Source organism: Cystoisospora suis, assembly GCF_002600585.1.
Source record: "Cystoisospora suis strain Wien I chromosome Unknown contig_4647, whole genome shotgun sequence".
Lineage (NCBI taxonomy): Eukaryota > Apicomplexa > Conoidasida > Eucoccidiorida > Sarcocystidae > Cystoisospora > Cystoisospora suis.
The window spans coordinates 17,710-40,628 of record NW_027157439.1 but is presented as its reverse complement, the minus strand read 5'-3'; the positions used below and the strand labels follow the sequence as shown (position 1 = coordinate 40,628).

Here is a 22,919-nt window from a genome sequence, read left to right as displayed (position 1 = left end):
AGAGAGTGTGTGTGTGTGTGTGTATGCATGCTCTCATTCATCTTACCTTAAAGCCTTTGCTTTTTCTGTGAAAGAATTCATAAGTGAGCTCTCCACTTCCCTCAAGGCTTCCTGCTCGTTCTGGAGGAGCTTCGTCAGCCTGGACAGGTGTTGTAAAGGAAAGTCGCATGAAGAACAAGAAGACACAGATGAGAAAAAGGATACGCCCCCCAAATCTACATACCTGCCGACATCTCCCTCTCTCCGCATGTGCGTATATCTACACACGGCCGCATCTGTAGATATACGCATGAACACGTACGTACACGCATGTAAAATACCCCAATGTGATAAGACAAGTACGCAGGGTGTCTTCTGACTCTGTAGCGAAAAGATCCAGATGGCGAGACTGCATGCATAAGGGGGATAAATGAGAATGTTTTTTATCTTCTTCGAAATGAAGGAAGGCTGTTTCACGGGGGGGAGACAGGAAAGAGAACTAGGAGAAGCGACGGATAGAGAAAAGAAGTCTGATGATTAACAGCATGATTGTCTCCTGTCTCAGAGACAGACAGAGACAGTAGAAGATTAAGGAGAAAGAGCGAGAGACTCATAAATACAATGTATATACACCTTCTTCATGTATCGGGGAAGCGGTGGGGGACAGGTGCGGTCTTCCTAGAATACCGTTTCTCTAGCTAGCTAGATAGATAGATAGATATGGTTCCTAGGATGACTCTATATAGAGACGTACCTGTGTTCCATTTCTTGAGCCTGTTGTTCTCTCCTAGCCATGTCACTATTAACTTCCACTTGACGTTCTTTCAGTTCTTCTTCTACTCGCTTAAGTTCTTCGCGGAAAAACGCATGCGCTTCATTACCGGAGGTAGTAGCTTCTGACACTTCTTGCTCTAACTGTCGCAACTTTTCTACGAGGTGCTGAAATAAGATGATCGAGGTATACAGGAGAATCAAGCCGAAAAGACCTGGAAGTGTACGTGCAGATAGATATACAGATCTCTGTATGCGTGAAGAAAAGGGCATGTATGGATCTAACCCTTTCTACAGACAGCTTTGAATCGATTACCGATTAAAACTGTTGATGGTGATCGTGCTGTAGTCGCGAAAAACTGCATAGAGATGATGAAAAGAAGGACCACTCACCTACTACGGTATACCCCTGTGCAGTCTGTAAGATAGATAGACAGAGGCGCTTGGCTTAGAATCGAAGATGCCAAGAGTCGGCCGTAAGTATTACTGATACACAGAACGTGTATCTAGAACAGAGCGCGGAGTGTAACTCATTCATCGCCTCTATGTGCCTACAAAGACTCTTGTCGACAGGCGCATGCAGTCTCCTGCGTGGTAGTCCGGAGCCGATCACGCAGAAAGAGATGTTGAAACCAAGACAGGGCACCGAACGAGAATACACACTTGGAGAGACAGACACGGAGAGAGTTAAGGTGAACGGATGAAAAGGGACGGACGTCTAGTGAAACCTTCAATCAGCCGTCCACCCACGCAGCAGCAGCAGCGGTCCGGACGTATGTCGTGACTAGAGATCGATACGCTCCATGCGAGGAGGTATGATGACGAAGAGATGAGTCAGACAGACTGGGTTCTCCCAGTCAGATATTTCACCTGATATCTCTGCTGTCGTTGTTTCTCAAGGCCTGCATGGAGCCCCGACAGGCGCTGTTCCAGTCTATGAAGGCGATCCTAGAAAAGCATATACATAGCAAGAAAAGGCTAGAGAGGTTTTTAAGGGGCCAGGCCGGCCAGGAAATCTTGTTCCGAGGCGACGAAGCTCTCTTTGATCGATGGAAAACACGAGAACTATCTCCGTTGTAGGACAGAGTACCTCCCTCCGTAGCGCAGGTGCGGTTTGCGTCCATGTAGGCAATTTTTCAAGACGAGAGGGCTGGAGCTCCTCACTGCCAAGCAGTCGGCACCTTTTTAATCTTGAGAAATTTGCCTGGAGGGTGCTGCCCAGGTTGGAGTGAACCACGTGAGTGCTGTGTTACTAGCCGACGGCTCTCTGTATAGTAGTGCAGGTAGGTACGTAAGAATCGACACCCTCAGTCTGACAGGCGTGCTGGGTCTATAACATTGATAGAGGCGCGTTCTGATCGGTCACGAAGATATGACGTGACCAACACCGCCGCAGATATCACGAAGTCTCCACTATCTTGTCGCCTCTTTCTTGTCTCTCCAAAAAGAAAACGACAAGATAGTCAAGGTATGTGGGGGGGGTTGGCTTCCTGCTGAGCTACGTGTAGGGCAAGGTCAAAGACAAAGCCAGTGAAGATGGCCAGAGACCTGATATGCTTATAGCAAGTGGACGAGGGTATGCCATGGGTGCGCTAGCCTACTTGCACTCACTGACTTGCCACTCAGACTGCTGGTCTTTGTCGGAAGAGGTCTGGATTCGTTCCGTGTAGCTGACGATATCGATACAGTGGTCTGAGCCGAAGGGTAACTCGAAAGTTGAGACGAAAAACCCTCTCCCAGTCCGCTATTGCTGCTTAAAACCGAAGAAGAATGGGCAGACTTGAGAGAGGACCGGCCCCTTAAGGAGCTCATATTCACCGAGTTCCTCGGCTCCATTCTTCTTCAGTAAGAGCGATGTACCGGCCTTCGTCGTTGTTTCCTCAGAAAGACGGGATGCAAGAATGAGGGACTTGACCGCGAGGGCGGAACTGACTAGGGAAGCGGGGACACTTGCGGCAACCCGGAAAACACAAGTCGGGAAAATGATGACACGGGCAGCCGACAGCTAAGAAAAGCAAAAGTGTCTTGAACTGGTCGTCCAAATCGAATCAGCACTGGACTGTACGTACACCCAAAAGTGCCTTGGGCCCATCTTTGGCATGTAGCGGTGGCTTCCACTTCCGTGGAAACCCAACTAGGCGGATATTCATCCTTTGCCCTCGGCTCGGAATGTGGATGAGTGTCCCAGAAGTGCGGACGTGTATCTCAAAATGTCTTCCTTAGCCAAGAAGGCGTTAGAGAAGAGTGAAAGCTCGTTACCTCAAGGCGTATCAGCCGCCCGAGAAACCAGCGAAATGCAGCACAGAAGTCATGCTTTTCAGCTTGACCTCCCACAAGAGATTATTCGAATCTCTGCTTCAAGGTTAACGTCAACCAAGAAGAGAAACGTGGCTGAGCAGAAGCCGCGAGTGAGATTGTAAACAACAATGCAGCGAACGAAGCGTAAAGTCGCGACACAGACAGCACTCGAGCGACACTCGGGGAGCGTATACTGAAGAACCACAAGGCGTGTGCTGGCAAGACGTCATTGAAGAAGAATACAAACTTGTACGCCAGGCAACCAGTGAAAATCGTCTTCTTGCCTGCAATACTCATGCCCTCATGCACACTCCCCCGTACGACCAAGGCGCGCCATCCGGCTAGTGGCTCCCCTTTCAGGTCGAGAGGGTGACATTAAGAGACCTTCCGCCGCGAGGGGAAGACACGCCAAAGGCCTGTAGATATTATGGTTCACTCCTAAGGGCGATACCTTGTCTGAGAAGAGCGTTACACTGCCCTTCGACATCCCGATGTATCAAACGGCAGACAACAGCTCCGGTTGGGCTCCAAACAGGCGTGTCCTCTCACCCCGTAACGAGCTATTGTAGAGTCTCAAAGTAGCGCTCTCCGTAAAGAGGTCCGGCGCTGACTGACACAGCTGGGAGTGCTGGGCCGTGTGCAGCTTGTTGCGGTGGCGTGAAGTGGCGCGGTGAGGCATCTCACTGTACGCGTACAGCGGCCTCCCCGTCGCAGGTCAACCTGGGGAGCAGTACGCGCACTGCGCAGTCTAGCGTAGTCCAGGAGCTCGGAGTAGTAATGTCAGTTGAGTCGTGTTATTTCAGCTGTGCCAGTGAATTGTGCTCATGGGCTTCGCACACATTTTCGCGGCTGCGATCAAGCGTAGGTGTAGCCCGCAGGTGTTGCCTGCGTCGCGAGAAGGGCTGGAGACAATATAGCGCGGGGCGGCACTGTCTCGTCGCAGTGCGAAGACCTGTAGAAGGCCGTATTTTTCTTTGAGAAGCAGAACGGAGGCCTCTTGTTTCGTTTCTTCAGTGAGTGCCAGGCAACATGGCGGAAGCTCCTGTTTATCAGCACTTCGGGTCGATGAATGTCCTATCCTTTTACGAGGTGATGGCTACTACTGGCAAAGAAACTGAGGAGTCGTTGGTGTCGGTCTGCGAAGAGGCGGTAAAAATCCCATGTGTTACCAGTGTTTGTGTATTGCCTTCCTTTGTCAAGTTTTTAAAACAGCAGCTGCAAAAACAAGGCTCTTCAGCTGAGCAGTGCCGCGTGTGTGCGGCCCTGAACTTCCCTGAGGGGAAAGGTACAGCGGATGATGTGTGCTTAGAGGCCACCGGAGCGCTGAAAGACGGCGCTGATGAATTTGAGTGCCTCATAGATTGGAATCAAATGAATGCTGACGAAACGCTAGGCGCGGACCGCATCAGGCTTCTTGTGGGTGAGGTTAAAAAGGTAAGAAAGCAAGCACTTCAACTCCTAGTAGATTTGCAGTGAGGCCGGAGGGCGGGTGTGCGCTTAGGGTGAACATTTCCGCTTACAGAAGCGGCGACACATGTGCTTGGCGGAGCAGTATTGGGCGAGAAGTGCGGTTTCCCGGACCCAGTACCCACGGCTGGACAGTCTCGTTTGACGGCGAGCCCATAGAGGCCGCCTGTCCGGCTAGCAGGAGGGTGAGGCCAGGTTTTTCTGTCTATCACCCAAAGAGGTCGCGACAGCAACAGGGTAGTCACGAGCCCCAACTGTGCTCAAGCACACCGGGAAACGGTTGCTCCGTACTACATGAAGGTGTTGCGTGCGACCACACACTCGAGGATTTTGTCGATTGGCGTGTCGTATTCTGTGCTCGGGTCCGTAGGTTATCGGGTCAAGGACGCTGAAGGTGGTTCTGGAAGCTGGACAACTGCAAGGCGGCGACGCAATCAGCAGGGCCGCCATTGCCGCCCTGGAAGGCGGCGCGGACTTTCTCCAGACCTCGTCAGGCAGATCGGCCACTCATGCAACCGCCTTCGCGTTGCATCTCATGTCTATCGCCATAAAGGACTACCGTTGTCGCGAGTCCGAGAGAATTGAAGTCGTGGACGACATGCCGAAGGAGTGCAAGGTCCGTCCAATTGGATTGAAAGTTGAACTTGGCGACGCCCACGAAAAGGAGGCTCTCGATTGGCTGCAAGTCTCTCATGAGAATGGTGCAGCGTTCATGGTGAAGGAGACATTCCGCATTGGGGGAACTGCGAGGTTGCTCAGTGAGTTACGGAAGAATCTCTCGAGCTGGACCCCGCCTGACGTTTCGGGCAAAGCAGGGGCATGAGCGAACACAGTGGAACTCTATCTCTCGATATTTTTTCGGAAGCCGTGAAACTGCCGGGGTAGGAGAAGGGTTGTAAAAACAAAACTGGAAGTCTATGTAGTTCCAGTTCGCCCCTGGGTGCCATAGACAGAAGATACAGAAAAATGTGTGGGTGTCCGCGAACCCCGTGGACTTGGCGGCATTTCTCTCTCCGCACGTTACATAGTCAGAGCGAGTGTAAGGACAATTACAACCATAGGGCACTAAGACAACTACAACCATCGTGCACTGCGGTAAACACGAAACTAGATTCGGAAGCAAAGTAGGAGACCGCAGCCGATGTCCTAGCAGAGACGGCGGCGCTAGTGCGTAGGGGTAAGCGTTCAGTTAGCCATCAGTCAAACTAGCATTCGGGACAGACCTCCAGCTCACTGAAGAAATAGAAGTCACTGGTTATTTCCCGAGCAGAAACCACCACGTCAAGTTCCAAAGAGGTAAACTTGCTGCCCGATATCAGCCGCTACCCCGTCGCGTCGTCCATTTATTCTGCCGTCGTGGGCGTCACTGACGTGTCGAAGAGGAGAAGTGGCAACATACTCACTGTTGGCATGACAGACGAAGCCGAAGTGCCGTGGTCTCCGGGTATCTGATTCGCAAGCCGGTTCCCGAGAGTAGCAAATGCACCAGTAGAGACAGTACGTACGGAAACGAAGTTGGCGGAGGGTAGAGAGCTGCGTCCGGTGCGAGGGTTGCTGCTTGCTGCACGGTACATACGCGTCGGCTTTTTTGTTCAATTAGCAACGTTTTCAAACGCTTACAGGGAAACCGGAGGTCGATGCATTGTATTGGCTGAACGTACGTGGCGAGAGGTGGCAGGACTCTCTGCCGACGCGTCCGCTTCGTTTCCGGCTGCGAATCGTCTTCACCAGCCGGGGCTGTCTTTCGTTGCCCGCGTTCGCTCCAGCCGCAGGATATCCATCCTGACTCTATGTGCTCACTCCCCTCTTCTCTAACCCCTGTCTCCTCCTCGTGAGTGGCACCCAACCGCACAAGGCAACGACGGGGCGGTGAGACGGGTAACACAACAGGAGCAGACCGCCTTCGCCCGGCTGTCATATTTAGCACCCGGAAGGGGTCAGCGTGGTCCGGTTGTGGCGGCTCAACCGCCAAGCAGGGCGAGCGTCCTGCGGTGGTCTGGCTCTCTTCTTTGTGGCCATCAACTGCGCTCTCTTGGCTCTTCCCTTGCAGCAGCTCGCTCGCGCGCGCCAAGCACGCAGCAGACAGTCGTACCGAACCCCGGACAGACACGAGCCGAATAACTGCCTCGTCCAACAGGGTTAACGTCTCGCATGATCTGAAAACCTTTGCAGCCACAATCCGACGAACGTCGTCAGCAACGCCTGGACTGCGGTGAATGGTGACACTTCAAAAAGTTGATAGCATGATAACAAACCGACAGCTCAATAAGCTTCGACCTCCAACAGCAGCCTGGCGAGACGAACTCGTTTGGTTCGGAAAGAGCCGAGAGGTTTTGTAGCCTACCAGCGGGATAGTCAAGCACAACCTGGCCAAACGACACTGACCGGCGGTCAGTGTCAACAACGTGGCATCAACTGGGGAGGTCATCAAACCCACCTGCTACAATCCGGCTCGTCGCCTCCGGAGGCAGTACATAGCCATGTTGGAGAAGCCTGAAAGGCTAGAACCGTTGAGCTACCGAAGAAAAGTTCGAGCCCAAGGCAGCGCACCAGAATCTGTTGAAGTCTTCTGGGCCGTTGAAGACAGAATTTTGCCTTGCCGCTGCAAGGCCCAGGAACGATGCAGGGGCCACAACCCGTGGCAGGCAGTACACAGTGTCCCCGATGTTAACCGTGTCCGGGTCAGCCAGCAAGGGAAAGACACGAGCGGCGACGGGGAGAAGCTTCATTGAGAAAGTGTAAGCTTGCCTTCCACTTTTTGAAAGGGAAGCGGGTCTTATCGAAGGCAAGATAAGAGACACGCCCGGTGCATTGATGTGGGTCCTTTGCCGGTTCTGGGGCTTTCCTAGGACTCTTGCATCAAGAAGAGTTTGCATTCTTTCGCCGTAGTGTATCCATGCTCCCGACTGTAGAAGCCGACAATTGATTGCAAATTGAAGCAGGCTCCGCATGGTCAACAAATGAGCGTCTTCTTCTGCCTCAGTGGCAGGAGAAGGCTGAATTCGAGTCAGTGTACCTTTCAGATCAAGGCACCACTTCAGCAGCACGTACTGAAGTTTCGAGAGTTATGCAGTAATCCGCTTTGAGCACTGCGACCACGTTCGCCGCCGCTGACGTGCTGGGCGGCTGTACACTATGCGCAATCAATATAGTGTACGCGCTGAGAGGACATGACAGCACTCTCGAGCCCCCTAGAAGCTGCCACGGAACGTCCATCGGAGCTTTTCCTCGCAGCCTGGTAGTTGAAGCCTTACCATTGCCAAGCGGGCAACTTGTGTGATGTCGCGCAAAAACACGGGGTCTCCGCCAGTGTTACTGTACACGAAGGTAGTTCGTGATTTCGTCTGTAAGTGCCTCTGGGGACGCACCGCCGGTTGAAGGTGACAGTGTAGTACTTGAACACAAGCTCCGCGTCGAATTCGATTACAAATTCTGCCTCAACACCAGGCGGCACCGAGAGAGCTTCGCGGGACTTCCGAGTGCCCTCTAGCTCTGAGACACTGCCTCGCACCGATCTTTGTGCCAGTCCTAAACTGGGGACTCCATCGCAAGCTCTAACGCTTTTCAGGCATTCTGTCTTGTCTTTGCCTTCGAACTCGTCCGTTGCCCGAGAAACAACCCTATTGGCGCCGAGTGGCCGTCCGAAGCCAAGTGGAACAGACATGGCGATGCGGCGGGGAGCCCGCCTCCAGGGGAAACTCCTTACAAGGATTGACCTTCAATCCGATACAGTTTGGCCACGGGATGGCTGATGAGTGCAATAGGTCTCACTCCGCAAACCGGCCTGTCGCTGTTACCAGCGTGCCGGCTGCGGGCGCTGCTGATTCCAGACAGAGTTCTTTCTGAGTGTACCGACGCCCCGAGAATGCAATCCGGCTGTCGCCGCATCGTTCCAGCTTTCTGTTGTTCTCTGTCTTGCTAAATTTTCTCAGCAAAGCTCTTCAGAGTGCACAGCGAAAGAACTGCAGGCTCTTGCGGACGACTCAAGTGCGCAGGCCAAGCGGTGTACCAGGCGCGCCGCTGGGGGCAGCCGAAGGCGCTTCCAACACCTAGACACACACCGGAGCTCGCGGGGGAAAACCGTACAGCGATGACCAGATTGTGCGCTGCACTGAAATCTCGAAGGCTGTACGTGAAAGGAGCTGACATCTGTTTCCTGCCGGGTAGCCCGCAGACCCAGCACGACTGGACGTGGTTCGATCCGGCGCCTCGCCGTGTCATTGCAATGCCATACGGCAAACGAACCGTGCACTCATGGTAGCCACGGAGGCTTTATTCCCCACGCTGCCCCCGCGTCTGCCGATGGAGCAAGTGCTGCAAAAGGACGAGGAAGCGGGTGCTCCCATAGCTTCGGGGCTGACCCGGGAGGCTGGAACATGTTCGGAGCTAACAGCTTTAGTCGGCCGAAGGCTGAAAGCGGCAGTCGGTTCCCGCGTGCAGAACATCCTAGAATTTGCAGCTACTCCCTTAATCACTCCGTGGCGCGAGCGATAACGCCTGTCTCGCATACGGCGTGACGCATAACTGAAACCACAAATTCGTCGGTGCGTGTAGTATTTGACAGCTGTAGTTTCTTGCGGAAAAAAAGCTGCCAGATGTCGTATAGGCTTGAGCAGAGACCACCCTTTCATCACGCCTGGGGGTCTCTACACCCTCGAGCTGAGACCGACTGGCGCCGGCCACCCGAGAGGCGCGCCTGAAGCCGTGCAGCGGACTCACGGTTCAGGCACACTGTTGAGTAGTTGATGGCTCTACTTCCTAGAGCCATCTAGTTCATGGCTCTAGGAAGTAGAGCTACCTACCGACATAGTTGCGACGTGCCAGGTGAAACGTCTGAAGCAAGACGGTACCCGGGTCACATCCCACCCGTGTCCCAGTCGGTGCACGTGATCAGTACGTGGCAACCCCGATCACAAAGAAATACGCCCACTGACCGGGCTGGCGCTACTACCTTCCCTGTCCCTGGAGAGGTGAAAAGCTAGGTGCCCAACAGCAGCCACAGCCCTGGTAGACTTTCGGATATCGGTTTCATCAGTTGGTGCACGGTGTGCTCGCGGTACAGAGGCGCCCTGCGACCGTGGTACGCCACTTTGAGCCTCGCTCAGACTTAACCAGAATGGGCTGCTCTTGCAAGCGCTGCAGCACAACGCAGAGCGACAGTCTCTCGCATACGTGTCGAGCACAAGCTTCCCTTGGGACAGAGTGCCAAGCGACGTGGTGTCCACAGTTTCCGCTGTGGGGGCAGTCCCCGCGTGCCTCAAGTAGAAGCTCTTCAGTCTGTTTTGATGGAGAAGGTCTTTACTTCAAACAAACAGTGTTCCACTCCTAACGAAACAAGGTACTGCACAAGGTCCCACCACCGCTGGATGGGCTGGCGGTCTCACCCTCCCCGAAATCTTCCTGTCGGAGGGAAACGGAAAGTTTCTGGGGGATGGTACTCTTGCCATGTCCAGATCTGCAGGCAAAGGAATCGAAACCGGTCAGCGTGCCTAGGTATCCTGATCGTCCGACAACACAGCCTGGAATCTAGGTCTACACCTCATCCTGCGCTGGGACCCTGGCGGAAACTATATCGAGATTCAGAGTTTGGAGGGAAACCCGAGCTTCGTTGTCTATACTTGATTTCTGTTAAGCCCAGCCGCTACCCTACGTGGCCTCCCCCTGCGCCTGCAATGACCAAACTGAGCAAGCCTGTTGTGTGTTTCAAAGACTGGGTCAAAAGAGGACAGCATGCTCATGGCGCTTCGGTTAACTACTGTGCCCAACACCAGTAAGCCGGTGCTTTTTCCGACTGGGGTCCTCAGAGATCAGTAAGGTTGGCATCAACTGAACGGCCACTATTACTCGAGGGGAACAACCGGCCACAACTATGTGTTCGCCCGTCCTCCAGCATATCAACCGGGGAGAGAGGCGACTCCTCACGTAGGTTGCGTCGTGGAGGGAGTATTTGGTCGACTGAACAGTTGGTGACCTCGCCTCTCCCATGGCTCCATCACGAATCCTGCAGTGAACGGGAAATTTAATCTGCTTGCCAAAAACGTCGCTTAGCGCACGTGCACATAGGGCACGCGGGAATCGTCCTCCCGAACGGCGTCTGCTCCCAACACAGCATGCAGAAGCTCTGCCTCTAGGAGATAACTTACCTGATAGGGATCAGTATCATCGCATTCGACCATTTTCAGTTGATCGTGAAAGCCTGAGAGGCACTGGGTTGTCTCCCGGTTGACTAGCTGCCCGCTTTCCGAGACCTCCCACCTGCAGCATTGCGGAGCCACACAGAAAAATTCTTCGCACCGGTTGAAGCACAGGCTGAAGATTAGCTGACGGCCCAGGACCAGCAGTCAGAGCAGCACGCCTTTGACGCGAAGAGACTGCCTCCCGTCAGATACTGGAGGAAAAGTACGTAGAATTCGAAAAAGCCCTCCGTATTGCTGTCAGCGAGTGACAGTGAGGCGGTAATGCTGCACATTCCGCGGGAGCCCGCGTCACTGGGAACCTATCGACAGAATGTAGCCTGCAAACTCATACAGTAAGATGAAGCCCCTCTAGTTAACTAGAAGGCCCATACGAGAAACTGTAACCACTTGCAAGTCACTTTCCACGACCTTAAAGTGACACCTGCGTTTTGCCCCTTCACCGTCTGCGGCATCTGGTGTTCCAGTTTCGTACGCTACCGTCCTCTGACGTAGCCACACTGCCTGACTCACCAGAAATGGTTAGTTCCGCGGCACCACTCGAGCCTGCCCGAAGGCTCCAAGCAGGCTTCATCGTCGTTCACGGGCATAATGTGACCCACCTTGCTGCACACAGACACGGAGGACGACCGACTTCCAGTACTGGACTAGGCAACACGTAACAACGGCTCGCAAGGACATGAGGAGAGCAGCGCCTGCGGCTTCCTGGTACGCGTAGGCTTTCTCCCCGTTAAACAAGGGAAAATGGACCATGTCCGCTTCTGGGATTGAGAGAAAATCAGAGGTGTCACACGAAATCTCTGTACTCATTCCGACTGCCGTCGGATCACCAGCAAAGCAGCAACTGCCGACACCTAGCTGATACTTTCCCCCTAAACACAAGGCGACCCGCTCACCGGAAATACATGAACGTCTGAGTGTCTCCACCGTGACAGGGTCTTAGCGACGCCCAGTGGCCTGGAGAAGGTGACCCGTTATTGTCGAAACAGAGGCCTGTCTTTCGATTCGTTAGTGGCCCTGAAGATCAGAAAAAGCATTCTGTTGAAGAAAGGATTCAGATCACGATAAGCCAGTACCCACACACATAGCGCACAATACATCAACGAGAGAGCACTGCATGCATGATTGCCCAGCAGATGACAAAACACCAACGGAACTACTACGGGTTACTCTTCGCGGTGAAAACACTGACACTTCAAAAGTAGGCAGACCTGGTACCGAAGGCCAAAACATGGCCAGGCAAGACTGAAGTGGAGAACAACTCGTCGGCAGCATCCTTCAAATGAAGACGCCGGTGACTGCAAGCCAGCGCAGGCGGAGGTTTCCAGGGTGGAAGGAAAAGAAGCGATGTCCCTAGAGTTCTTGTTTCCCGGAACGGCAGCTCCGCTGGCCGCCGGCTTGCCCTTGCCCCTTTGTTTCAGGATGAGCTAAAGCTGGCGATTTCCTGCGCCGCCCTAGGTGACACTGTCACTCAGTATCAGTAGATACTACAGGGTCCCAACTGTCTATCTTGCGAAAACGCGCCGAACACTAGTGGAAATATGCGTGTTTGTGTAGTGGGCGGGGGTATGCATCTGCGAAACAGCGGCGCAGACGGGACGCTGCCGGGTGGAGCCTGCCAACGCAGAAGCATGCCGCTTTCCGTACCAAGGTAAGGCACATCAGCCAGGGTCACGACATCGGCTTCGGGTAGCACATTCTCCATAAACCATTTGAATCCCTTGCACCCTTTCTTTTCCTTCCATTCTCGTCTCCTTTCTAAGCTCTCAGCTCCGTAGTCAACCCGGGGGCGCCCTAGGACTCTCCAAGCGAGATCGGCGTACTCATCCATCCACAGCATGGTCCGCATCTTGTTAACTGTGATTGCATCCCCGGGACTGGAGTACCCGACGCCTCCCTTACGAAAGATGTGGTAGACACGAGAACAGGGGGCACACTCGAGAAAACCCCCACACTGCCAGAGCCTAAAGCTAAGCTCTAAGTTCTCTGTTCCCCAGTACTGAAAATCCTCGTCGTAGGCGCCAACCTCGAAAAAGAACTCCCTATTTGCTGCGAAAAGACCTCCAGCCATTGCAGGCGAAGTCTGGAATTCCGTCGGGCCCATATTCTTTTCAGCCGGGGGCAGCCTCGCCATTTGGTGCTCCTCGAAAGAGTGTTCCATAAGCTTCCAAAGGAAGCCGAGTTTGCACCCAATGCCTCCCCGGATATGCTTGAACGTTTCAGCGTCAATACCATCGATTTGCGGCATGACAATACGCCTGGGATCCTCCTTGATGCGAAGAAGCAGGGGCTCCAACCACTGAGGACTTACTTCTATGTGACTGTCAAGAATGACAAAGACAGGCGCACGACTCGCCCGAATCCCGGTCATGCGCGCGCCGACAATGCCCTTTCGGACCTCATGACGCACCAGCCGCACTTTTGATGGTAAATACTTCAAGTAGTTCCCGAGCTGCTGGTTGCCGTCTTGCCGGATAGAGTCAGTTGTGCTCCCGTCATCCACCAAAATGAGCTCCTGCAGCAGCTGTGCCGGAGTACGGTTCAGAACGCTGTGCACGGATCTCATCAGCGTAGAAAACGGCTCGTTGTAAAACACGATAATCACGGAGGCCCGCGGCAAGCTTTCTAGAGGGTAACGGAGGTGATGGCAAGCCCAATGCCTTGCGTCGGGAGCTTCCCGGTCTAGAGGTAGGTGGTCTGACAAAAACAAGTTGAAGCCTCCACCTCGCGCAAGTGCCCACGGCATGTTGAGACCCTGAAAAGTCCAAAGCACACCACAAAGCACTAAAACGTTCTTCACTTGCGACCTCCACGAGCCTGTAAGAGCTCCAACAGTAACGAGACACGCGACTATAAGCGTACATACATGAAGCAGGGCCAATCGCAGTTTCACTTGGAAATATTTATGAAAGGCCACGAGTGGCTCCTTTCTTAGGAGCTAAACCAGGAAGTATAACTAGGTCTTCACCGGGGCAGAGCGTGAGATGGACAAGAAAGGCAAAGATCACTTGTAATTTCTCTTTGGACCTTGTGCTCAGACGGATCCTACGGAGCAGTCAAAAAGCGGATCTCACGACGCTTCAGTTGGGGATGTGACCTCGCAGACCGCGATCCGTGAAACGTTCAGGCCGTCCTGGCCTCTTCCACTTTGACGGTCCGCCCTTGCGGCCTAGCCAGTGCACTCGTTCTTAAGAAGAATCGAGGACGGCGAAGACATGGCGTGCCAGTCTTTCTCCCTAGGCCGCCGGCTGGCACGCTGACTAGCAGAAAAGACAGTCTGTGGGGTTGCGGTAGACCCGTATACAGATTGATGATATCTGAAAGTTCCCTCCAGCGTGCCGCCATGGATGGAAGGTAGAACTCCCGGGAGACTGGGTCAGAAACTGTTTGTTACCTCAGGAGGCGGCGGTCCCGGGACGTATGCCGGCGTCCCATCGGCTCTAATGCCTAAAATCCCGTGGAGTCGATCCGGCCTCGGGGACTGGATACCGGAGAGCGCGCTTTCATCTCGTCCTCCTTCAGACTCGGCCACGTCACCCACGGCCTCGCCGGGACGCGGCCCCGCGCCACTTCCGAGAGCTTCCGCATCGCGGGTGCTGTCGCTGCTAGCAATGTCGTTGTGAAGCGCGTGAGATGCCTTGACGGCTGAGGGAGACCCCCTAGAAAGCTCCGACGGCTGAAGAAAACCGAAGAGGAAGGCGAGGTTCAGCGCAATCCAGCAGAGGCCCGCAGCGACCAGCAGAAGTTGCACGGAGACCCACAGGTACCTCGCCCACAGCCGAGGTGCCGTCGGAGCTGGCGGCGCACCGCGGTGCATGGTGAAGCGAAAAACGGCGAGCAAACAGCGGACGGGAACACGAACGAAGAGTGGGGGGCAGACAGGAAAAGCTCCGCTCACGAGTGCAATTGCAGAAAATCGAGAGCAGACGACGAAGAGCGCGACCACCCACGAATGAGCGGCTATCTGATATCGCGGTTTGAGAAGCAGAATATTGGTGAGGGAGAGGGAAGGAAACCACACACCGGCCACATAAATACTGGGGTAGGAAGCGAAGAAGGCGAACTAGTTGAAAGGACGGAGGCGTCCAGAAAGCAGGGGGCGCGGGGGCCAGGCAAGGCAGCGAACTAACGCGCAGCTCGCTTGGACGTCAACAGACTGTGGACTTCCTGGAGTTCACACGCGGTCGCAAAATCTGCCACCGGCTTCGCAGCCCCTCAACACTGTGTGAAGATCTGGCACTGAGTCCTCTAGCTTGCTGGGACCGCACCAGAACTTACAGCGCGGAAAATGCGCTGCCCGTGGGCTCTGAGGACATCAGTCCAGATACGTTGCTTGCTACGCTAGTCACAGTATGGAGTCAGGAACCGGAGGTGGGTGTAGTAGCCTTCGACTGTGTATCTGTCCGTGACTACGGAGCTGGAAACTGAGTCAGTGCACGAGTGGACGCTCGACTAAGAGCGGCGAGACGGTATCCCGACGTCCAGATTGTGATTTTGTCATCTCTGGTTAACGCGTCCTGTAGCTGCCCACCCCGGCAGCCTGGGCAGCTGAGAAAGCCCTCCCTCAAGGCAGCGCCGTGCGAAGCGGGGAAGAGTCTTTCTTCCTGGAGTCTCGGCTAGAACTGTTTTTTCGGGTTGTCTGTACAACTTTGGGGCGCGGGCTTTGAAGGCGATGACATGGGGTAACACTGCGGGTTGGAGCGAAGGCTCCCCTCGTTGTCTTGGAGTCTACGTCGGAGTGGACTGCCGCTCAACTTCATCGAGGAAAGCATCACGAGGGCACAGCACAGTGGCACACCAGACAGCGCCACGAACAGTAGCGGTCAATTGAATGGCTGCTCGGTTCCCTACTGAACAAAACGTGTGTACTGCATATGTGATCAGCCCATCTGCGCCTGACACAAGGGGCGACGGCACAGAGCTTGGGAAAACCAGTGACCCTGGGCCCCTTGACGGATAAAAGCCGACAGTTTCAAGGCTCACTGCCAGGCCCGTGGGAACACATTGAGGAGCGCACGCTCGCAACCCCCACTGGAGGGTGACGCCATCGGGGCGAAAGTCGGAGCCCCTGTATGGTCCTGATAGCACAGCCACCAATCAAGAACAGAGCAAAACCCACGAACAGCACATACGCCAGCGACGCGCACCCGGGTCTTCTTCAGCTCAGTGGCGAGCAGGAACACAAGGGAGAAGACAATCCAGGGGGGTCAACATGCAGGGGGTCGGAGAAAAGGAAATAAACAACACATTCCGTCTTTCTGTCATACACAGAGCAGAGCACAGAGCCAAGGTGGGCTCCGGGGCTTCTGTCTGGGCGACTCTGGTGTGTGTTTCTGTCTCCCTGCTTTCCAGCCCTACATGAGACAGCGCACCAACTGAGGCCGAGAATCTTAGCGAGCTGCCCCGCATGCATCGTGTCCCATAGGCTAACCACCTCGGCTGCAAAAAAAATGCTGGCTCTCAAAGGTATTCAGTTGTTGCCGCGGCCCAGACAAACCGACACATTCCTGTGTCTGGTGAAAGTTGCTGGATTCCTTCTTTTCTGAGAAAATTTTTGAAGGGTATTTCACTGTTGGGGCCGGGTTTGGCGGCTGTTGATGCATCTGAAACACAGTCGAGCGAGTGGCCCGGGCGCCGTCATATTTCAGTCGGCCGCTAAGGAACACACCCCTTTCTGGATGTCCCATGTGCGCCTACCCTCGCCACCGCTTCCAAGATTCGTATTCTTGCGCTTCCTGTCATTTGGCTGTTGAGGCCGACAGCTCGTACAGCCACCGTATGCAGGGAACCAGCAGTATGAGGCTAGCCTCTTCGTCATCGTTCAGGCGTTTTATGTTACACTTTCCGACGGTAGACTCTTGTTTCATACAGTGCCTCTTTTCCTCCTAGAGTGCACAGCAATTGACGAACTCGAGGCTTGATTCATTAGTGGCTCTCGAGGAAAAACGAAGGCAAATTGGGTCTTCCGCATCGATCTTCACCTGGCTCCTCTGACTGCCGAGCTCTCGTCCGTTTGCTAACGTCCTCTCGCCGCAACTCCGGCTTCCACGTGAGATGGCACTCGAACGTATGTGAAAGAGAGGGGAGACGGGGCTGGCGGCAGCGCTGCCGCGGCTTCCTCGAAGGAAGGCAGGGCTGTACCAGGGTTTCCTCCTCTTCGGCTTCTGCACTCTCATGCGGATGTCGTGTTCTCCAATGTGAAGAGACTACTAGTTCTCGATCTACTCATATCGAGAAGCCGACCCATCTTCTGAACCGAAGCTCCGCCTCCGGGCGTAGCTGACCAGGAATTGTCAAAGGAGACTGAAAGAAGCCATGGAGGGGTGAACAGCGGACCAGGGATCAGGGAGCCGTGAGTGGTGTACCGTCGCCTTTCTTCGGCCTTTGCCCGTCCGATGGTGAGCGGGAGTCTTTTGATCGGCCTTGTCATAGGCCTGTCTTGTGGGCTACTCTTGATGCTTTTGCTTATGTGCACATGCGTAGGCCGGGCTCTCCTTGGCTTATGCCAGTGTTGTCTGTGCCTACCTTTTCGCCTCGCCTGCGGCAAGAAAGAGGAGGCTTACAACTGTGAGCCTGTGGATCCTCTAAAATGCTGCTGCAGAGCACAGATCTCCGAAGGAGATGGGAGCAGCATCGCCAACGGCTCGGAGGTGGTGCTCGATGAAATTCCTGGCTCCTAGCCAGCGTCCAAGTAGCGTACTGTGGGTGGCACCATAAATCTCCGCGTTGGGACTGAAATAGGGAGAGAACTGGGGCGTAGCTGCATGGTATTGCCATATCGCCTGATGGACGCCGATACTTTGCCCATAGTCTTCTGGGCGTGTGTCCTTACACAGCATGAAGGATCTGCGGAGGTGGTCTGGTGACCCCATGTGTCGATTAATTTCGTAAAACAAGTAACGCGGAAATCGGCGGAGTATGTTCGAAAAGTACAGAGTAGGGGGGGGGTGGGGCTGCTGTGTCTCCTGGGGCGCTGGCCATGTATGTTGAGGTGCAAAATGTGCTGCGTAGTGAGGCTGTCTTCTCAGTAGATCGAAATGCCATAGTCTGCCAGCCGTAGGTGCGGTCTTAATCCTCCGTAGGGTAGGTTATCGCAACCTTCGACAAGATCAAATGTACTCAGCCACACGATTTTCAGCGGCAAAGTGTTTTTCAGTTCCTGTTTCCTTTTTCTCTCCGCGTGAAGCAGCGCGGGTCATAACTTAGAGTTGTGCATTTTCCGGTAACCAACAAACCAGCGTGCTGGCATCAGAGGTACCCCGCAAACTCACTGGAAAGAGTAACTGTTCGACACCTTCAGCGTCCAAGGTGGCGTCCAACTGGTCGATGTCGAGCGTGCGGGTGGTGCCGTATCCGATTCCTTCGCCTCAACCCGAAACACTTGAGCCTGAAGACAACTGCACTGCGTGTAGTTTACGCTGTCCGCAACGCGAAGTGTCACGCCACCGGATCCGGCTTGGAGCATTGAGGCGTCCTGGGCTCCGCCACTATGTCTGCGGCTTGGCAGGAGCAAGGCTCCCATGCGCGTGTGGATACCCAGCAAGAAGGTCCACGTGAAGAAGGCAAGGCCTGCTACGAGTTGTAGCGTCTCCGGCTCGACAGTGACACCACCTTTGGATCCGGCCAGGCGGACGCATATGAATCGCAGCCGCACCAAGAACATACCTAAAAAGACACCGTCCAGGCCTGCCGCCCCGTGTAAACACCAGGCTGGAGCGGATCCGACGGTCCGGACAACGAGCGTACTCTATCGAAACATGTTCTCAACCCTTGAGAGAAACCGCGCAGACGTAAAGGCATGAACATAGTCCCCGCTGGAGCCGTCACTCGGAGCGCCGCCTTCAGCGCAACTAGGTCATAGACCACGGGTGGAGAAGTGTCTCGCCTGCCGCACTTTCTTTCTCCAGTGCCGATTCCCCCCCACCCATGCGTGCTCTGTAGGCCAACGTGGACGAGTAGGAATCACCTTTTCTGAATGGGTGGGCGTGCCCCAAAGATGGCCGTACCAATGCGCACCTCGGTACTGCCACAAGCAACCGCTTCTTTCAGGTCGCCACTCATGCCCATGCTCAGCTCGAAAACGTTGGTCCTGTCCTCGCCGCCGCAACTGTCTTCGTTAGTCTCTGGCGGCCCATTCGCCCTGTCAAACACTGCTCGGACTCGCTCGAGAGAGAGAAGCCGTTGTCGGAGCTTTGCCAGCTCAGCGAATGCCCCGCTAGCCCTCTCCGGCTCAGGTGGTCTGAATTCACACAGATACACACCAAATTCCTACTGCTTTGAGTGCCGTCACACACACTGGGTGCTAGCCGAGCTGTCGGGCAGAAGCTGTGAGTTCCATTCTCACCCGACTGTCATCAGGCCAGTAAACCGAAGATTTGGACAGTCCCTGATTATAAAATTAACCAAGTCCACCACGTCTTCAGCCCCACACCGCCGGGTTATCTCTGCTTGGAGAAAGCAACGCAGGGACAGGACAAGCTGTAAGACAGGCGAAATCTGAAACTGTCCCTTCCACAGCATAGACATGCCCTACACATGTCAAAGCACCGGCCCACGGGGGGAAACGAGGGTGCACATCGGTATACAGATGTCGCGACCACCGGGATATTTTTCTCTCAAGCATCGGTTGATAAGGGCACAATTCGAATATCTGGCCACAGCTAGCTGTCGTAAGTCGCTTAGCTTCACAAGCAGGCTCCGGTCAGGTTGCAGTGCGATAGACCCGGCGATTCGTCAGAGCGGATTCGCATCGGTACTTCCTGTTGATGCTACTAAGCAGCAGCTTCGTTATCACAGCGACAGGGGACGTGCACAGCGATAGTGGACTCTGAGGGTGACTTCCCTTCCCGTCGACGACTGCACACCGAGCACATGCTTGCCGAATGACTACCTGAGGATACGCTCTTCGGAGAAGCTGATGCATGGTCCGCTCGCGCAATGGCGGTTTCTTCCACCGAAGAAGGCACAACCGGAACTTTCTCCCGTCCGTCGATCTCAAGCCTCAAACCACTTTTGCTTTCCTCTCCGGAAGTATTGACCTGCAAAACACAGGCACTTGTTTGCCCCATAGTGCGTTCCTTCTAGAGTACAAAACGTAGTTGGCCTGCGTGAGCCACTACCCGGGAAACGGCAAGCGGCCCTCAGATATACTCGGGTTCCTGCGACGTCCGCTCAGTGTGGTTATGGTCCCGGCTTCAGACGACTGATGACACTATCGAAAGGAGACCAAGCACATGTGGCTAGGCTGGTAGTCCACGTCTCCCCCCTGTACCTACCTCACTGCTGATCTACCGGCCGGCATAGGCTCGGGTGCATGTGCGTACGAAATTACCCGACCCGTGGCACACAAAATCTGCTGGCTTCGAAGTGGGTACCGATGTCGCGTATGACTCAAGACGACCAAAATAAAAGAAGTCACCCCGGAACACCTGATAGATTCGATCAGCGATAGAGAAAAGGGAGAGTGGAGCCCAAAACACGAAGAGGAGAGGCAAAACGTCTAAGCAAATCACGCCGCTCGCACTAGACCCTTATCAAAGCTCTCTGTGCTCCGGAGGCTCGGTAGTGCGTCGCGCGTGTTTGTTCTCATTCCAGGACAATTTCGTTCCCGTAAACGATACAGCAGCACTTCTGACAAAGTGACTCTTGAAAGCATATCCGTAGCTCAGGTTACTGGCTCTTATCGGAGACGTCTGTGGCCCTTCGTACCTGCACGAGAACATGAAGCGGCTTGTGGTTTCTTTCCGGAAGCACCGCAGCGACTGCGTCATCCAAGCTCTTCGCTAGCTTGGCGGAGTCTACTGTCTCTACCATATATAAAGACGGGCACGCCTTCAGAAGTGGCTTCACCTTGTTTGATTGCAGATGGCCTTCAAGAAAAAGAGAACAGGGGAAAAAAGAAGATACAATATATCTCATCCTTAGACTGTATCTGCACCATGCATTCCTATTCCCTGTTGTCTGGTCGCGAAGCCTCTCCCTTCCCTACTTCACAAGCCTCAAAAAAATTTTCTAGAGTTGTTCGACCGGTGGCACACGGTTGTGCGTGCAGATTGCCTGCCCTCTGCCTGAGGGTGCTTACACTCGCACGGGTGAGAGTCTTCAGAGTTCAATCTTGTCTACCGAGCTGCAGTGTAGACATATGGCTCAGCCACCTCTCTCTAGAGGCCCACGGAACTGCAGCGAGAACAGTGTTCACGTCGCAACCTGAGTGATGAAGGACAAGGCTGAGTTTTCAGCGAAGAGGCTTCACTTCGAAGGGCTCCGGCTGCTATTTCTCATGAGCGCCCTTTGCTCAAAAGAAATGCCTACGACGCTGCTGCATAAATATACTTACGGTGAGAAGGGAAGTGTGTTTCAAGGTTGTAGATTGTTGGAATTGTAAACCAGAGTTATTTACAGGAACNNCCCAAGGCAGAGCACTGGACTGGATTACCCAGGGAACTGTGCTCCCATTAATAAGAAGTATTTTATAAGTCACCAGGCATGCAATACCAATCAGGGCTTAAGGCGTATCCTATGCTCCTAGAAACAAAAGGTGAAGGACTCGGAAGCAGGCACTAAGAACACCTGTCCACTCATACAGGCGCACCGGGACCCCTCACCGCTTCTAGTCTCAAGGCGTTCCTCGGTGTCTCCCTCACACGGGCGTACCAATCATGTGCCAGTTCAGTTTTAGACTTTGGAGTTCCTGAGACTTGGCAATCAATTCCTGGACGTAGTTCTCTCCAAAATGTCTCTGCCCAGCCGCGGCAGCGGCCGCTATGGCGCTGGCTGGCTGTCGTTTGCTCACGGCGACAAGGCGTACGGGCGGCCTGTTGAATGTGGTACGGCCCATACACTCCGGCTTCCCGACGTCGGCAGAACCTCTCTCAGATTTGGCGGCCTTGCTGCCTCTCGCTTGTACACCTGCTGCGTCAGCACTTGCGTCACCCTGGCGATCAGGCTGTTCTTCGCCGTCCTCTGTTGTTAAATGCCTAGCGTAGTTTATCCGACGGGGGGATGAAGAAGAGCAGGCAGCAGACAGTTCAGTGAGTTCTTTCCGGATGCGCTCAAGGTTTGTTTGGATAGCTCGTGCGTCAAGTAATGGTGCCTCCATTGCGATGACTGGAGAAGAGAGATTGACTGGTCTGCCTTCTGCTCTCTCTCCGACCAGTGAAGGGGTAGAGAATGGCATATTTTTCTTGAGAAGCCGGAGGCGAGAAACGCTCGCAGCGGGAGTCCCAGGCTGCCGTACTTCCCTCTTGCTTCCTGCTTGGTGCGCGCACGCGTCTGCCGTGCTAACGTGTCGAGACTGCAGAGGGTAGCGAACTTCCCGCAAAAAAGGCGCGTGGAATCTTGATCGAAAAACCCGAAGCGATGTCATGTGACGTTACAGCAGGTGTGTACGCGTCAAAGAAAGGCGAGCGCGTATGTGACGGCACGGAAGACAAAAGTAGACGGTAACTTGGTCCTCTCAGTAGTCTCACCAGGATGAACAAGCGGCGCTTTATAGACGAAACGTAGCTTCCGGTAATTCTCAGCGGCAGGCTTGAAATAACAGACAAAAGAGGAAGAAAGTCGGAGATCCGGACTGTGGCTGCACAATAACTACCTGCTTTGTGCACGTCGCTCGTTACACGATTCCACTCTCACGAACAATCTGCCAAGCCATGCTCGAGTCGACAGGATTTTACAACAGAAGGTAGTTGGTAGCCCCCGGCTGCTGCAGTATTTCTGAGAATCTCCACAAAGTCTAGGCACGGTTGCCTCACCGGGTGAAGATCCGGAGGACACGGTGTGAGCGGCTGACTCAAAGGATGCTTGACTGTATGCCCTCGGTGGACAAAGCACTCGTCCGCTTGAAACCCTCTGAAGTCGAAAGGGAGAAGTTGAAAGGAAAAAGCCGGGCACAAACTAGTAAGCAGTTCAAGCGGCACCCTGGAGAGGCGGCAAGCACTAGTGCCACGCCAGATTCACGAGGGAGCGAAGAATGTACCAGATACGGCACACCCCCATGCGGAAGACAACACTGGGTAGAAAAGATACGGGTTAGTAGATAAGATTGCCGCGCAGTCAATCTCTTGCACAGACGCTCGTTAATAGGCAGTCGTTCTTCTTTTCACACTTGCAGAAGCGAACAGCCTCAGATAAGAAACTCGTCTTGTCTTCGAAATCCTAGGCTGGGAGTTGCCACGGCACGTTGATTTCTCGCTTCCGGAACCGGTGCCA

General features: G+C 54.2%; 7 protein-coding genes across 7 annotated transcripts; 2 read left to right on the top strand and 5 right to left on the bottom strand.

The window, feature by feature from the left end:
• Positions 1–42: 42 nt before the first annotated feature.
• Positions 43–3,516, bottom strand: CSUI_008346 (uncharacterized protein; the record flags this gene model as incomplete). Its single annotated transcript, XM_068068480.1, has 4 exons — positions 2,362–3,516; positions 1,621–1,698; positions 734–918; positions 43–139 (listed from the first exon to the last, which is right to left on the bottom strand). Exons 1-4 carry the CDS (start codon positions 2,584–2,586, stop codon positions 43–45), a joined length of 585 nt encoding a protein of 194 aa, XP_067919551.1. The 5' UTR covers positions 2,587–3,516.
• A 27-nt stretch (positions 3,517–3,543) lies between these two features.
• Positions 3,544–5,422, top strand: CSUI_008345 (deoxyribose-phosphate aldolase). The gene is made up of 2 exons (XM_068068479.1): positions 3,544–4,482; positions 4,886–5,422. Exons 1-2 carry the CDS (start codon positions 4,078–4,080, stop codon positions 5,336–5,338), a joined length of 858 nt encoding a protein of 285 aa, XP_067919550.1. The 5' UTR covers positions 3,544–4,077; the 3' UTR covers positions 5,339–5,422.
• Positions 5,423–5,914: 492 nt separating this feature from the next.
• On the bottom strand, positions 5,915–7,731 carry CSUI_008344 (uncharacterized protein; the record flags this gene model as incomplete). Its single annotated transcript, XM_068068478.1, is given in 6 exon segments — positions 5,915–6,722; positions 6,771–6,930; positions 6,953–7,008; positions 7,024–7,565; positions 7,606–7,713; positions 7,726–7,731. 6 exon segments carry the CDS (start codon positions 7,729–7,731, stop codon positions 5,915–5,917), a joined length of 1,680 nt encoding a protein of 559 aa, XP_067919549.1.
• A 1,957-nt stretch (positions 7,732–9,688) lies between these two features.
• CSUI_008343 (glycosyl transferase) lies at positions 9,689–16,274 on the bottom strand. Its single transcript, XM_068068477.1, has 6 exons — positions 14,104–16,274; positions 12,357–13,464; positions 11,606–11,726; positions 11,223–11,315; positions 10,659–10,770; positions 9,689–9,970 (listed from the first exon to the last, which is right to left on the bottom strand). The coding sequence occupies exons 1-6, from the start codon at positions 14,524–14,526 to the stop codon at positions 9,896–9,898; spliced, it is 1,932 nt and encodes a 643-aa protein (XP_067919548.1). The 5' UTR covers positions 14,527–16,274; the 3' UTR covers positions 9,689–9,895.
• On the top strand, positions 16,154–18,600 carry CSUI_008342 (uncharacterized protein). The gene has a single exon (XM_068068476.1). The coding sequence runs from the start codon at positions 18,230–18,232 to the stop codon at positions 18,509–18,511; it is 282 nt and encodes a 93-aa protein (XP_067919547.1). The 5' UTR covers positions 16,154–18,229; the 3' UTR covers positions 18,512–18,600.
• Positions 17,027–22,855, bottom strand: CSUI_008340 (pyridoxal phosphate family protein). Its single transcript, XM_068068474.1, has 6 exons — positions 21,363–22,855; positions 20,418–20,578; positions 19,574–19,747; positions 19,054–19,238; positions 17,981–18,948; positions 17,027–17,247 (listed from the first exon to the last, which is right to left on the bottom strand). Exons 1-5 carry the CDS (start codon positions 22,072–22,074, stop codon positions 18,672–18,674), a joined length of 1,509 nt encoding a protein of 502 aa, XP_067919545.1. The 5' UTR covers positions 22,075–22,855; the 3' UTR covers positions 17,027–17,247; positions 17,981–18,671.
• On the bottom strand, positions 19,196–19,469 carry CSUI_008341 (uncharacterized protein; the record flags this gene model as incomplete). The annotated part of the gene is made up of 1 exon (XM_068068475.1): positions 19,196–19,469. A coding segment is annotated over exon 1 (135 nt), but the record flags the coding sequence as incomplete, so codon positions are not given.
• Positions 22,856–22,919: the final 64 nt, after the last annotated feature.